The 15,118-nt window shown below is 41.9% G+C and overlaps 1 protein-coding gene across 1 annotated transcript in view; it reads right to left on the reverse strand.

Moving 5' to 3' along the window:
• LOC122795645 (leucyl and cystinyl aminopeptidase) overlaps positions 1 to 15,118 on the reverse strand; it is a 1,650,338-nt gene that overhangs the window by 964,518 nt on the left and 670,702 nt on the right. Inside the window, exon 5 of the mRNA XM_044063917.1 lies at positions 3,501 to 3,621. Coding sequence (XP_043919852.1) covers positions 3,501 to 3,621 — 121 coding nt within the window. The remainder of the gene's footprint in view (positions 1 to 3,500; positions 3,622 to 15,118) is intronic.

Raw genomic sequence — 15,118 nt, forward strand, 5'->3', positions numbered from 1 at the left:
TTCAGACTTCATACCTTTCAGTTTATGGCTTTTTTTCAATATTTAAAAATTGTCCCTATATTGGAGTCTTTGTCCCCCAATTGTTTATGGCTTTGTCCAGATTTCTTGCTCTAAGAGGTTAAGATGTATGGCTGTGAGCAACGTAAGTTCAAGCTCCTTGTTAAGTGATGATTCAGATCTCTGATGTCATTGTTTGAAATGTGGTTCTGAACTCAGTATCAGAATTCCTAAATCCCCACCTTGTCAAAAATATGAAACAAATGCAAGAAAGCAGTAGTGTTTGAACTAATGCCATTGTAAGTACTAATGCAACCAAATTAGTCTTACCAGATAGTGCAGCATAAGAAGGGATTCAATAGTCATTTGATTAGGTTTGCCCCAACAAAGTCAGCTATGAAACTTGGTGTATTTCTCTTTATCAAAACAGATTGCCTTATTCCCATAAAAAATATTTTTCTTTACTTTCTGTGAATTGGAAGCATACGAGTACATGGGACTGGGCATCTGTGAAAGCTAATTTTTTCCAGACATCTGTGTAAAGTCCTTTTCAACCTTGAAATTCCTCAAGAAGGCACCATCTTATCCTTAGAATAGTGAAAAATTATTCTTTAATTTTCTACATTAGTATTTTTTTTTACTAGAACAATTCCCCTTAACCTGTAACTTATGCTCATGCGCTGAAGAGAAACATGACTAAAAATAGCGATAAGAACTGCAATGTTTTAAATGCAACATGCTTCATGCAAGAGAAAACTATCAATAATTTGTTGCCACACTACATTTTTGAAAAACAGGTGAAATCATGTGGAGTATGTCGATGTCAGTTAAGAGACTACTAAGTCTAGAGGAAGGTAACTTCTGTACAAAGAAAAAGACAAACTGAACATTCAAGTTCTGTTCCAGTGAATGGAGAGAAATAAAGAACATAGCAAGGATCACTTGTTTTATTCTGGCACAAGACACATATACAACAATGAAACTGTCATCACAAAAGACTCCTAGAATACCAAAAAAGACAAACACCTAAAATGAAGTAGGGTAGGTCCTATACAGGTACATACTGGAAGAAACACATACGGCAATACCTTCATAGCACGGTGTGAGAAGCACAATCCACACCAATTGGGAGGCAGGAACATAGAAACTGAAAAAGGATGACAGTGTGAGTATTGGAGTGCATGACACGAAGGATGGCATCAAAAAGGAGATCTGAATTAGCTCAAATGCAGTTTAGTGTTTTAGCCTTTTGTGTAGCACAGAATCAACATATTTCTAAGGTCACGGTAAACAAAATCCAATAAACTGCCCCAAGTTGAAATGCTCTAGCCTAGCTCAAAAGCAGTCAGATTTGTCTGACAAAATATGGCTGCCACAGCTCGCCATTTATGTCTAGGTAGGTTACAATTCTTTTACTTAGTCTCAAGTTGAACAAACAGCCTCCACAAAGGAAAAGACTAACTGATAACTTCAAGCTTTATGTTCACTAAAAAGAAGCAGAGACATTTTCCGTTCCTCAGTCTTTTGGGATTTACAAGAAACGTGCCTGTACCCGCCTCATATCCTTTTATGCCTTTATTTACTCATTTCAGACCACTGACATCTATTCAGTTAGTCTCTTGAAATCGTCTTTTAAGAATCTACACTCTTAATTCTATAGTGGTCAATACATTCTACAGGATCAAACCGCAATTGCTATTCTGTAGATAAAATGTTCTTGCTACAGCAGTAACCTCAGAGCCGTTAGTGAAAGCCATGCACAGGTTAAATGTTCCCCCAATAGCAAGTGCATTTATTTATTCTGTAGTCCAACACTCAACAGAACCAGCATAATAATCTTTTTTTCTAACTGCTGCCACAACAGCAGATATCTACGTTTGCAACACTAAAATCAAACAGCAGTACTGTTTCACCTTTACATGAAAATGTTTAATGCAGCCACTTCTTCGTTTCCAAACTGCTCACTGCCATTACACATGACTAGGTATTAAACAAGAACTTTTAATGAACTGCTCTGATGAACCACATGGCACATATACACAACTAATGGAATACCCTCAAAGATATTACTTATGTGTCATTACTGCACAATTACATACAACTACAGCTGTTATACCTCTTAAATGGAATGCAATTGGGATAAATAGTTACAATTACACACACCGACTTTAAATAAACTATAAAATAATTATGCAATGTGAGTTTTAAAATAGGTGTATAAAGAACATAGAGTCTTTGATCAAACTCGGTTCAATTCTCACATTATATATCTTTATATCTGACATCACCAGTATTTGCACACTATAAACCATAAGGGCAGTGCACAAGACAAAAGGGTGAACAGGCTTTAGACATGATGTACATTCGACAAGAACCATTACCAAGTGGTCTGATGAAGAAGACAAAGCACACACATCTCCAACTACTGAGGAATTCCCCTTAAAGGCACAGCTTCCATGATTCTGAATTCTACCTGCTTTTCTTTCTCTTTTTTTTAACAACTGTTTTCCTTTCTCACTCTTCTAAACTGCTTGAAGCTCAGAGAAGACAACACTAACTCACACAGACCAATACCTTTTCACCTGCCATTACACAGGACATAGTTCAACTCCTCCTCCATCACTGGTGCAATGAAGTCAGGGGATTTTATCTTCTACAGGCTTTGCATGCATCATTACTAACTTCCATAAGATTATCCTTCCTTAATTCTCACCTTTGCCTTTCCTCTCTTATCCAATGAAACTATATACAATAATTCTACTTCTAGATGCATTTTAGCATAGGATAGGGATGAGGTCTACACATTCAGAGTACATGACCACACAACTACACTTCTTCAGCTTAAATTTCCCATGCACATATGACATTGTAGTCAGTTTATTCTTACTTCAGGTGAATGCTACATGTACATAATTGTTGTTGTTTGTCTTTTCGGCTTTCCTGATTAGGGGTCGCCACAGCAGAACTCCATTCCGCTAATGATTGGCAATAGACTTTTTTTTTATGGTGCCGAGTTGCCAGCCCGACGCCCAACCTTCAGCGAAGGCATGCCCATTCACACATGTTTCAGAGGCCACTTGACCGTGGGGAGGACATGCAGACTCCACACAGGAGAAACTCCAGCCATGAATTGAACAGGAGAACCTCTTGCTGTGAGGCACCAATGCTACCGCTGTACCACCGCTAGTCTGATCTCTAAATTATTCCTATCAGGTGCCAATGAAAAAAGTGACTTCTTTACACAACTTATGCACCGCTTTGCTTAAATTGTCTACTCTTCCCTTCTGATTTTCTGATTTCCCCCATTTAAAAAGTGCTTCAACTTCTGAGGATGTCAAGGAAACTGCACACAAAGTATTACAAAGGAAAAGATACACTGGAACTGTCTGATGTTTACATTCCATATCACATAAAACAGCAACAGTATATTTCACATACAGTTGAAAAACATTGCAAGTAAAAGAGCAGAGCTCATTTTAATAACTTAAAAACAAACCACCTACCTAACTTCTCAAGAGGATAGCTGATATTGAAGTACTTTACATAAAAATCAAGAAGTCTGCACCCTGCTTCAAGTGCATAATGGGCTTGATCCTCCTTTCCTGGGGTAAAGTGTACAGACACCTAAGGAAATTAGAATAAAATAATTAGGTAGTAAAACAGCAAGCTGCAGGTTCTTTTGTCACATTAGGTGCTTAGATTCATTTCCCAGGACTGCAATTGTAGTACAGCGGCTCTCAGATGTCCTGGAGTTTGCAGAATGTACCTGATTTTGCATCACATTTTGCCTTGTCCCTCACAACATTTTTAATATTTTTGGTAAATCACTTGTCAGTCAATGCTAAACAGAGGTTTGTTCCACTTCTTGATCTTCAGAAAATGCATGCCCCCCAGCCCATTATTTTTGGCTTTTACCCGATTCTTGAGCAAAGTTGTTGAAAGGTAAAGGGGGTGCTGTATTCCTAAGTGTGCCATCCTTCAGATGAGATGTTCCGATGAGATGGACTGATTTGCCTAAGTTGGTGCCTGTTTTAGGTGGATGTAAATAATCCAAGGCACTTGTTGAAAACAATAGGGGAACTTTCCTTGTGCACTGGCCAAATTCCCCCTAGTCAGTATGGATACCACCTTGGGTCTGTCGTGAAAAGGAGGCCACGAAGACAGGCCTGCTAGGACTAACCAGGTCAAGAAAGCATGCATGCATAAGTAAATAAAATCTTCTAAATGACTGGTACAGATACATTTCAAACATCAGAGGTAGAGAGCTTGTTACAAATAAACTTGTGGATCACCCTTGGGTTGTATTTTGCTGTTTTTTCACTGAGTGGTTGCTGTTGTACATGTCAAATGTAACCCTGATTCTCGGTCACTGTCCTGATAACTTTGTCTCTGTCTTTATCTCGGATTCTTGAGATATATACATATATATATATATATATATATATATATATATACATATACATATGAGATATATATATATATATATACATATATACACACACATACATATATATATATATATATATATATATACATACACACACACACATATACATACATACACATCAATGAAAGAACAGTTCTGTAAGATCTTACCATATCCTTAGATGTCCTTCTCTTCCATGTTGCAGTATTCATCACAGTAGGGAGGTTGCTGCCTGCAGCACTGGACATCCTGCCAGTATACAAAAGTATTTGGAGCAGGAGGTACATGCAACGTTTTTGGTCAGAGCCATAAACCGACATAGGCTATAAAAGTGACGTCTGCATGTACCCCCTTCAGAATGGACTGCTGCATACAGTAGTACCCTGAAGGTGAGACGGAAAAATAAAAGGAAGTCCCTTAAGACCCACATGAAGACTAGACCATAGGGTACTTGATTGCCTGTATCTGCTACTGAGGTTAACTGGATGAAGGACTATGTCCCTACAGGTAATTAACAGGTGAAGAAGGTAAGGAGAGTAACAAAAGAGGGGGTAGGAGGGAGGGACTGAGTACTGCAACATGGAAAAGACATCTACGGTTATGGTAAGTTCTTACACAACTGCTCTATGTACTTCTATTCTCATGTTGCAGTACTCACCACATTAGGGAGAGTAGCAAAGCTTTTAGGTATGAGCCTGGGTGAAGGTATGTGGTCCCTGGTCAATGAGACCTTGTAAGACAGATCTGGCAAACCCAGCTCTAGCTCTGGAGACTAAATCTAGTTTGTAATGCTTGATAAAGATATGATCTGAAGCCCAAGTAGCAGCTAAGACTGAGGCGTAGTCTACCCCCTTGAAAAAGGCAGCTGAGGAGGCAGCTGCTCTGGTGGAACGGGCTTTACCATGTCCAGGTAAAACTCTGCCATGACTGGAGTAGCATATATAGATGGCCTTAGATATCCAAGAAGAAATGGTCTGTTTAAAGACTGCCTTCCCTAAAGCCCTTGGGTGGAAGAAAATGAGCAGTTGGCCAGACTTTCTGATAGGTCTGGATTTGTCTAAGGAATAACCAAGTTGTTTGTGGACGTCTAAAGAATGAAGAGTCCCTTGTGAGGAATTTTGAGGATGAGGGTAGAAAACAGGAAGGTTAATGGTTTGATTTACTGAGTGCTCATTAACCATTTTAGGCATGAAGTAAGGGTTAGTCCTTAGAGAGACTGTCATTATGGAAGACAAGGTAAGGAGGGATGGCCATCAGGGCTTGTATTTCTGATACCCTCCTGGCGGATGCGAGGGCCACTAGCAGAACTGTTTTCAAGGTACATAGTTTCAGGGATGTTGAGTGTGCTGGCTCAAAAGGTGTCAAGGTAAGTTTTTTCAAGTACAAAATTTAAGTCTCAAGGTGGAGGTATTGGTCTGCAGGCGGGTCTGATATGGTGTACCCCTTTCAGGAACAGCTTGACCTTCAACTTTGATGCCAAAGGAAGGACCAAAAGCAGACAAGCAGAAATGGCAGACAAATGGACCTTAACTGAAGAATATGTTAGTCCTGAATGAAGGAGCTCACAAAACTAAGAAAGGACTGTGAGTACAGGAATGGATAAAGGGTCCTGTTTTTTTTCTTTTGACAACACCTGGAGAATCATTTCCATCTTGACACATACTTTCTTCTGGTACAAGGCTTTCTGGTCTCCTGCAGAACACTTGGTACATCCTCGGAGTACAGGTGTCTGAAGGGGATTAGAACCCTATCACCCATGAGGTCAGTTTGAAATTAGTCACCTGAGGGTGTACTAGGGATCCCCTAGTCTGTGCGAGTAGGTCTAGTCGGTGGGGTAACCTGCGATGATTGCCCTTGGCTAAAAGGTGGAGAAGTGGAAACCAATGTTGTCTTGGCCAAAAGAGGGTCACCAGAATTATTTTTGGTTTGTCCTTCTGAATTTTCAGAAGGACCTTCTGAATTTGTGTGAAGTGGAAAGGCATAGAGATACATCCCTGCCCAAGAAAAAGAGAAGGCGTCCACTTTCCAAGCTTGAGGATGTGGATCCCTTGTGCAAAACAGAGGCATCTGTCTGTTCTGGGAGGAGGTTAACAGATTTGCTTGTGGAATACCCCATTTGTGAATAAGATCCAGGAACACCTCTCTGTGAAGCATCCATTCGTGACAGGGTGCTAAAGTTCTGCTGAGAGTGTCTGCCATAACATTCTCTGTTGAAGGAATGTACACTGCTAGCAGGTGAATACGAATTGCTGATGCCAAGGTCCAGATCTGTGGGGCTAGACTGCAAACAGGGTAAGATCTCATCCCCCTGTTTGTTTATGTACCACAAGACAATCATATTGTCTGTGATTACTTTCAATGTGCCAGACAGTAGTGATATTTTGAAGGCCTGTAGGGCTAGAAGAAGTGCCTTTGTTTCTTTGATATTGATATGGTCTCTGAGTGTAGACCATTTCCCTGCAGTGTTTTGTTTGTGACTGTGCAGTAGCACTGCTCCCCACCCTATGTCTGAGGCATCTGTACAGATCTGCTGGGTTCCCTGGTTGAGACTCATGGCAGTAATCCACCATTGTAGTTCTTTCTTCAGGCATGGTATGAGGGGGAGAGGGGTATCCAAAGGGTGAGAGTGCTGACTCCATAGTGTCTTCAGAACCCACTGGATCTTTCTCAGGTGAAGTCTTGCCAGAGGGAGTATGGGTATCAGGGATGCCATGTAACCTAAAATTCTTAGGAATTCCCTGGCTGGTGAGTAAGGTAGAGGGATAAGACTGTTGAAGTAAAGGGTGAGGTCCATTATCCTCTGATGTGGAATAAAGGCCTTCATCCTCTCTGTCTTATTCTGCACCCAAAGAAGATTAGGTCTTGAGATGGGGTGAGGTGGGATTTTCCCTTTTTGTTTTTTTACAGTGAATCCTAACTGTGCTAGGGTAGTAGTCACCTTCTGTAGGTGGTGGTGGAGGGTTTGACAGTCTTGAAGAGGAATTAACAGGTTGTCTGGGTATGGGTATATTTGAATACCCTGAGGTCTGCAGTGAGCAATCACTGGGGCTAGACACTTTGTGAAAACTCAAGGTGCTATGGAAAGCCCAAACGGTAACGCAGAAAATTGAAAATGCAAGGAACCTACTGAAAAGCGTAGGAACTTCCTGTAGTCTGGGTGTATAGGAATGTGTAGGTTGGCATTCTTCAAATCCAGAGCTACCACAAAAGGTCTGGTTTGGGATGAGGGGTAAGAGTAGATGCAAAGTGAGCATTTTGAATGTGGGTACCTTGAGGAAAAGGTTGAGAACAGTAAGTCTAGAATTGGTCTCCAAGGACCATCTTTCCTTGGTACCAGAAACATTCTTGAGTTAAAAACTCTTGTTTATTTGTTGAAAAGGTACCCTTTCTATGGTGCCCTGAGCCTGTAATTGTTGAGAAATGGTGGGAAATAGATAAATCTGGTTTGATGGAAGTTGTACAATCCACTGGAAGGGGGGCAAAGTCCACCAAGTCATAAAATAACCTCTCTGAATGATGGAGAGGACCCAGTTTTCTGATGTGATCTTCCGCCAGGAGGTTAGGGAAAGTGTGAGATGAAGGGAGAGAGGTGTGTTGGGATGCAGAAGTTTTAAGTCACAGTGGAAGTGGTCTGGCTTGGTCAGACTGACTCCGAAAGGTAATGGAAGAGGGTATGGAAGGGAATCTAGAAGTGGAGTTCTTCCTAGCTTGCCTTCGTCCCTTTGCCTGTGGTGGAGCAGAATGGGAAACTGTCTCCTAACAAAGGAAGTCCTTTGTGGATAATTCCTATGACACCAGTAAATGCCTCAGATTTTGTAATTCCTTTCCCTTTTCTTGTAGGGATTTGAGGAATTTTGCTGAAGCTTGTCCAGAGAGCCTTGTTATCAAGAGGTGCATCTAACAGTTTGCTTTGCACATGCATAGGCAGGGACTGTAGTCTCACCCAGGAGTATATCCTCAGAACACAGCCTGACGCTGCAGATTTTGAGAAAGCTTCCACAGCATCATAGCTGCACTTGAAGTGCCTAGTCACCTGATATGCTGTGGAAAGGAGGGTGTTCAGCTGTGTCTTAGCTGGTGAATCTGGTACATCAGAAAGGAGAGTTGAGGCTTTGGAGAGGGTGTCCAAGACATACCTAGCCATGTGGGTTTGGTAATTAAGGGTTCTAATAGCAAGGGTGGAGGAGGTATAGACCTTCTTGCCTAGCCTAGCTATGAATTTAATGTCCTTGTCAGTAGGGTAAAAAGAGTAGATGAAGGCAGCTGTCTGGAGGATTTATCAGCAGAAAGTGCTATAACTGCTGGATCTGCAGGGGGTGGGGTGGTTAAACAAGAACTGAGTGTCCTGAGGTACTTTGTAGAACCTGCCTGGACGTTTTGAAGCTGGGGGTTGGAAATCAGGGGTCTGTGAAGCAGCCAGAAAGGCATCTTGAAAGGCTGGAAGTAAGGGAGGTACAGCAGAAGGGGAGGGCTGTTCCATTTGTAATAAATCAAAGTACCTCTTCTTTGTGTCAGAAGCATTTGAGGCCTGCCATTTAACATGTTCACTCATGTGGGAGATAGTATCTCCAAAGGTAAATTATTTTCCTGGAGACTCAGGAGTGACGGGATCCTCTTCCTCAGGAGTGATAAAATCTTTAGGGGGATCAATTTGTGAGCAGTTCAAGGGTTCTTCAGAGGAGGAATATTCTTCCTCCGATACCTCTAAGGTCTGTAGTGGAGGGGTAGCAGGTTGTGGTAACTGAGTCAGTAGGGTCTGGAATGCCCTGAAAAGGCTCTGGAAGGAAACTTCCCATCCAGGAACATGTTGTTCTGAATGCTTTAACTTTTGTTTCCTCTTCACAGGAGTGGAGAGCTGTGTATGTTTAAACGCTGACATCTGGAAGGATGGGAGGGGTAGGAGTAGGCCCCTCTGACTCCACGAGCTGTGGTTCTCCTCCATCAGGAGATGATGGCTGGTCTACCACAGCGGACATACTCATTGTTTCCGCTAAATCCGGCTTCCACCGTGGTTCCCAGGACAGGTTGAGAAACGGAGGTCCAAAGAGATCCTGGGCTTTCATATGCCTCAAGAGTCTCACCGGATATCTGAGGTGCAGCATGGGAATCAGGCCTAACTTTTTTGGCCTTCTTCCGAGGCGGCTCGTCAGATGTGACAATCCCACCCTCCATACCTAACGCGAGACGCCAAAGACTTTGATTTTATAAATATAATTTCAGCGCGGCCAGATGGCCACGGAGAGTCTTAGGCACAAAAGATTTACCAAAAGCACATGATGTATGGTCGTGGGCCTCGCCTAAACAAAATACATACTGATTGTGCTTGTCCTTGTGAGGAATTTGTCTCCCAAAAGCACACTTCCCCTTTCTAGTGGACATGTACATCTTCAGAAACAAGCAAAGTCAACAAGACAATCCAACAGGGTACTTATCTGTAGCATCATCTGGAAAAAACAAGTGATCTGCTTCCTGAACTAGTGAACAGGAGTCCGAAGTTCACTACGGCAGAAATATTCTGAAGGGAGTACGTGCAGACGTCACTCGCACATACCCCCCTGCTCCAAAGACTTTGGTGTACTGACTGGATGTCCAGTGCTGCAGGCAGCAACCTCCCTACTGTGATGAATACTGCAACATGAGAATAGAGGGACATCAGTTAATATCGCTCTACCTGCACTACACAGACGTCAACTATCAACACAGTTGAGTTTGGCATTTTGAATGCTCTAAGATGAAATATTTTAATACTTTCTATGTAGCATAGTTTTGAAGTTATTAATGCAAATATGAATAAGCCATATTTGACAGCTAGAGGCATCAGTAGGGTGTAACTGCAGAAGCACCTGGAGGCATCACTCAGATCTAATAAGTTAACAGGGAGATGGGAAAGCTCCAGTTTCTCATTTTTTACTTCATTACCCTGCATTTTTGTCTTAATTTTACTGGTGAAAGATATGAAATACTTACAGGATGTGTTGAAACGTTAAAATAAATGCATATGCTCCTGTGAAAATATAATTTCTACCAGTCTACCCCAGTTACTCTACCTTTGGGGAATGATATATAAATCCTGTCAGAGTTCCTACTACCGAATTCACACATCTTTCATACCAAATATTTTTCACAAATTACTTCAGAAGTCTACCCTTTTTTGTTCTGTTTTCCATTCTATGTCCCCCTGACACACCATTACTATTGCAAATCAAGTTCCTGTCCTGGCCTATAAGTAATATTCCCTGCTGAAAGCTGATTATTTCTCCCCAAATTTTCTTTAAGCGCCATAATAGCAGTTTTTGATGGAATGTAAATACATGGTAGCATAATCCTTCTCCCTTGCCAATATCCCCTTACTAGCACAAATCTACCATTACTGTTTTTTTTCCTTTTCTATCACTATTGGAGCCCCTCTACAAATCAGTATCATAACTCTCATGTTTCTTTGTCCCTGATATTGTGCTAAATATCCATCCTAAAATCCTGTCTTTGTAAATTCACATGCTCATTTCTTTCTAAACATGTCTTCTGCAGCATTGCTAGTAAACCTTTGCATTTCTTAATATAATTCAATACTCTTTCCTTTTTGTCCGTACCTGTAAGGCCATTTACATTCCAGGATACTATGGAGAGAGTAGCCATTATAATTAAAAGCTACTGTTAACACTTATATACCACAGTTTTTGAATGTGTACTTCCAACTAATGTATTACATGTACACACTAATATTTGGCAGACTGATCTTTTATACTGTTATTTCTTCACATCTCCATTTGAGACTGCTAGTGCTTGGCAGGATGAAACCTCTCAAACAAAACACTAAATACATTTTCAGAGCTTCCCCATACCTTACTAACTTAGAACAAATGCAAAAAACTATGTACACTTTCAACAGATGAAGTTTAGCCCTCCAAATAGAAATAACTGCCCTGAATCCATAGCTGCACCCATAGGCATAACCTAATCTAAAATTAAGTTTGCCAATAATGCACCTGTTGCAGATTGTGTTCCTACTTGCACTGACTGCTATATTTTTCTTATCTCTATTACCCTCCCAAATGGGACTAATAGTGTGTATGCTGTCAAAAAACATTTAACTATTTAGCCATAAGAAAAAGTGCACTTAATACCATTAAAAAACTGAATTATGCACTGTTCTATTCAATGCATTACAATATTAAGGCTGCTGGGAAGGCTACTACCTCTTATTAACTTCCTAAAATTTTTAACTTTATTTTTCACTGAACTGCTGTAATTGTACCTTTAAATCTTGCATTTCCCTCAGTGAGGAATGTTCAGAACTCTCAAGATTGTTTGCACCTGCAAACAGCATGTCTCCATGTAAAAGTAGTCAGCAAGAAGAAAAAAAACTTGCAGATGCATGAAGGAATCTTTGTAAACTTCACTCAGAACATAAAGTACAGAATTCACCTCATTAACTGCTGTAGATTTCCAGTGTCTGACTGATAAGATCTGCTAATGAAAAAAAAACAAGCTAATATCTTTGCAGCTTTCATTATTTTGTCTGAATTTTCAAACCCATGTGCATACAAAAAAAAAGTAGATGTTTGAGTGTACACCCTGCTGCAGTCATCACACTTGGGTTATCCTGTCGTCAGGCGGTCCCGCAGTCGGCCTGAATTCCAAAGTCTTGGTCCGGCATCGGTTGCTGTCGCTCCTTTCCTGACGTCAGTGCGCCAGGGGTATATATGATGCATCCGACGCCATTTTCTTCAGTTTTTCTTGCCCCAGATATCAGGTGCCCCCAAAAAGGTGGTCAGTAATTAGTACCAATGTAAAAAATTTAGCACAAACACAACATCCCTCCAGCTATAAGCAAATACATCACAAAGGTATTGTAAAGATTTAGTTAGTTAGGTCAGAGGGGATGGAGGGAGGGTAACCTGGACTGCAGCAGAGTGTACACTCGAACATCTACATTTATGGTAGGTACAAAACTGTACTATGTTCATCGTGTTACCCTGATGCAGTCATCACACTTGGGTAGAATCCCAAAGCTAAGGATGGGAGGAGGAGTCAAAGACGGTTAGAGGAGGCTAGAAGGCCCTGCAGAACTGCAGTGGTGAAGCCAGATCTAGTCTTAGAGTAAAGTGGTAAGTGGTAGTGTTTGGTGAAGGTGTGTACTGAACTCCAAGTTACAGCTTCCAAAATATCCTTGGTTGGAACCCCCCTGAGGAAGGCTGTAGATGTAGCTGCTGCCCTGGTAGAGTGGGGCCTTATGGTAGCAGCAACTGGCTTTCCATGATGGGTATAGCAAAAATGAATGCAATGTCCTATCCATTTGGAAATGGTTTGTTTTGATATAGCCTTCCCTTGTGAAGCTGCAGCATAGGATACAAAGAGCTGGTCAGATTTTCTGAAAACCTTAGTTTTATCCAAGTAGTAACGTAGTTGCCTGTGAATGTCCAAGGAGTACAGGAGTCTTTCTCCTTTGTTCTGTGGATTTGGAAAGAAGGTGGGTAAGTGGATGGTTTGATTGAGAGCCACACTGGATACCACCTTAGGCATGAAGGAATGGTTAGTTCATAGAGAAACTCTGTCTTGATGGAAAATGAGGAAAGATTCTACTGCCATTAGTGCCTGAAGCTCTGAGACTCTTCTGGCTGAAGTTATTGCTAGCAGCAGGGCAGTCTTCCATGATATAAACATTAGATCAGCAGAGAAAGCTGGTTCAAAAGGAGGCAGCGTAAGTTTTTCCAGAACAAAGTTGAGGTCCCAGGTTGGTGTAGGTGCTCTCCTGGGAGGCCTAATGTTTTTGGTCCCTCTGAGGAACTGCCTTAGAAGCGGATGTGAAAATAAGGGTGGATCCATGTTGTAGTGGGCTGAAATAGCTGAAGCGTGGATTTTAATAGATGAAAAAGAAAGTCCTTTGTGCAACATCTAAGTTAAATACTGTAGAATCTGAGGCATGTGAGGCTGAAGGGTATTTTGGCCTTTAGCTTGGTTCCAGGTGCAAAACCTTTTCCATTTGTCCGAGTAGGCCTTCCTGGTGCTGGGCCTCCTAGCTTCCAGAATAACATCCATAACTGCTTGAGGAAGAGGAGCTGGCTGGTTGCTTAGGTGATTTGCCATGCAGCCAAATTTAAGGTTTTGAGCTGGCTGTGTAGAATCCGATTGTCTTGCTGTGTGAGCAAATGAGCAATTTGTGGTAAAATACAAGGTGGGCCCTGGGCCATATTCCTTAATAGTGGGTACCAGTGCTGGCGTGGCCAGTCTGGGGCTATGAGTATTATTCTGGGTCTCTCCTTCCTGACTTTCAGAAGCACCTTTGAGAGAAGGGGCAATGGAGGGAAGGCATATACTGTCAGGTTTTTCCAAGTGAATGAGAGTGCGTCCACTTTCCAAGCTTGATGGTGAAGTGCCCTTGTACAACATTTTGTTAGTTGATAGTTTTGGGGACTGGCAAACAGGTCTATGTCTGGGTGGCCCCATTTTTGAATTATCATTGCAAATACTTGTGGATCCAGTTTCCACTCGTGGGGATCCATGATGTTTCTGCTGAGGTCGTCTGCCAATGTGTTCTTTTTTCCTGGTAGGAATTGAGCTTGTAGCTGAACTTGGTAAGCCAGTGCTGTGTTCCACAAGGTCATTGCTTGCCTGCATAGAGGGTAGGAGTGTGTATCCCTTTGTTTGTTTATGTACCACATTACTGTGGTGTTGTCCGTCCTTATTGTAAGCTGTCCTGGATGCAAGAGGTTCTTGAAGGCTGCCAGGGCATTCTGTGCAGCTAGCATCTCTTTTTGATTGATGTGCAGATTTCTTTGATCTGCAGTCCATACGCCTTGAACGCACTGTCCTGCCATGTGTGCCCCCCAGGCATAGTCCAATGCATCTGTTGTCATAGTTCGCCTGGCTGGGGGCAAGGTGAAAGGCTGACCCTTGTTGAGGTGACATGCCTGTGACCACCATAGAAACTCTTGTTGAAGGCAGGGAATGAGAGATATCATTGTGTCCAAGCTATGGCTGTGCTGAGACCATACGCTTTTTAGGTACCACTGTAATTTCCTCATATGCAGCTTTGCAAATGGTATTAGTAGAATGCAAGATGCCATGAAGCCCAAGGCCTGCAGAATTTTTCTTGCAGGGAGTTAGGTCTTTGTTGCCATTGTTTTGAAATATTGAGTCAGTTGTAGTTGTTTGTCTGGCGTCAGATAAGCCTTCTGGGCCGTTGTATTCAAGCTGGTACCCAGGAATGTCATATTTTGTGAGGGTACTAGTTTTGATTTATTTTCGTTTACTGTGTACCCTAGGCAACTTAGAAGATGTTTTACAAAAGCCAGATGTTGTAAGAGGATGTCCTTTGCTTTCTGCTTGGATGAGGCAGTCCTCCAGGTATGGGTATATTTGAATTCCTCTTTGTCTGCAGTATGCAATTACTGGTGCCAGGCATTTTGTGAAAACCCTGGGCGCAGTGGATAAGCCAAAGGGCAGTGCAGAGAATTGGTAATGGGTTGAACCTGCAATGAAACAGAGGTATCTTCTGCAATTTTGTCCGATAGGGACATGCAGGTATGCCTCCTTGAGGTCCAACGTTACTAGCCATGCTTTCTTGCCCAACATGGGAAGAAGCTGCTGTAGTGTTAGCATCTTGAATTTGGGTACTTGTAAGAAGGTGTTTAGAATTGAAAGGTCCAGAATTGGTCTCCAGGCATTGTCCTTTCTGGGGACTAGAAAGGGTCT

The sequence above is a fragment of the Protopterus annectens genome, chromosome 2.part2, assembly GCF_019279795.1.
Source record: "Protopterus annectens isolate FY-2018-M chromosome 2.part2, PAN1.0, whole genome shotgun sequence".
NCBI lineage: Eukaryota > Metazoa > Chordata > Ceratodontiformes > Protopteridae > Protopterus > Protopterus annectens.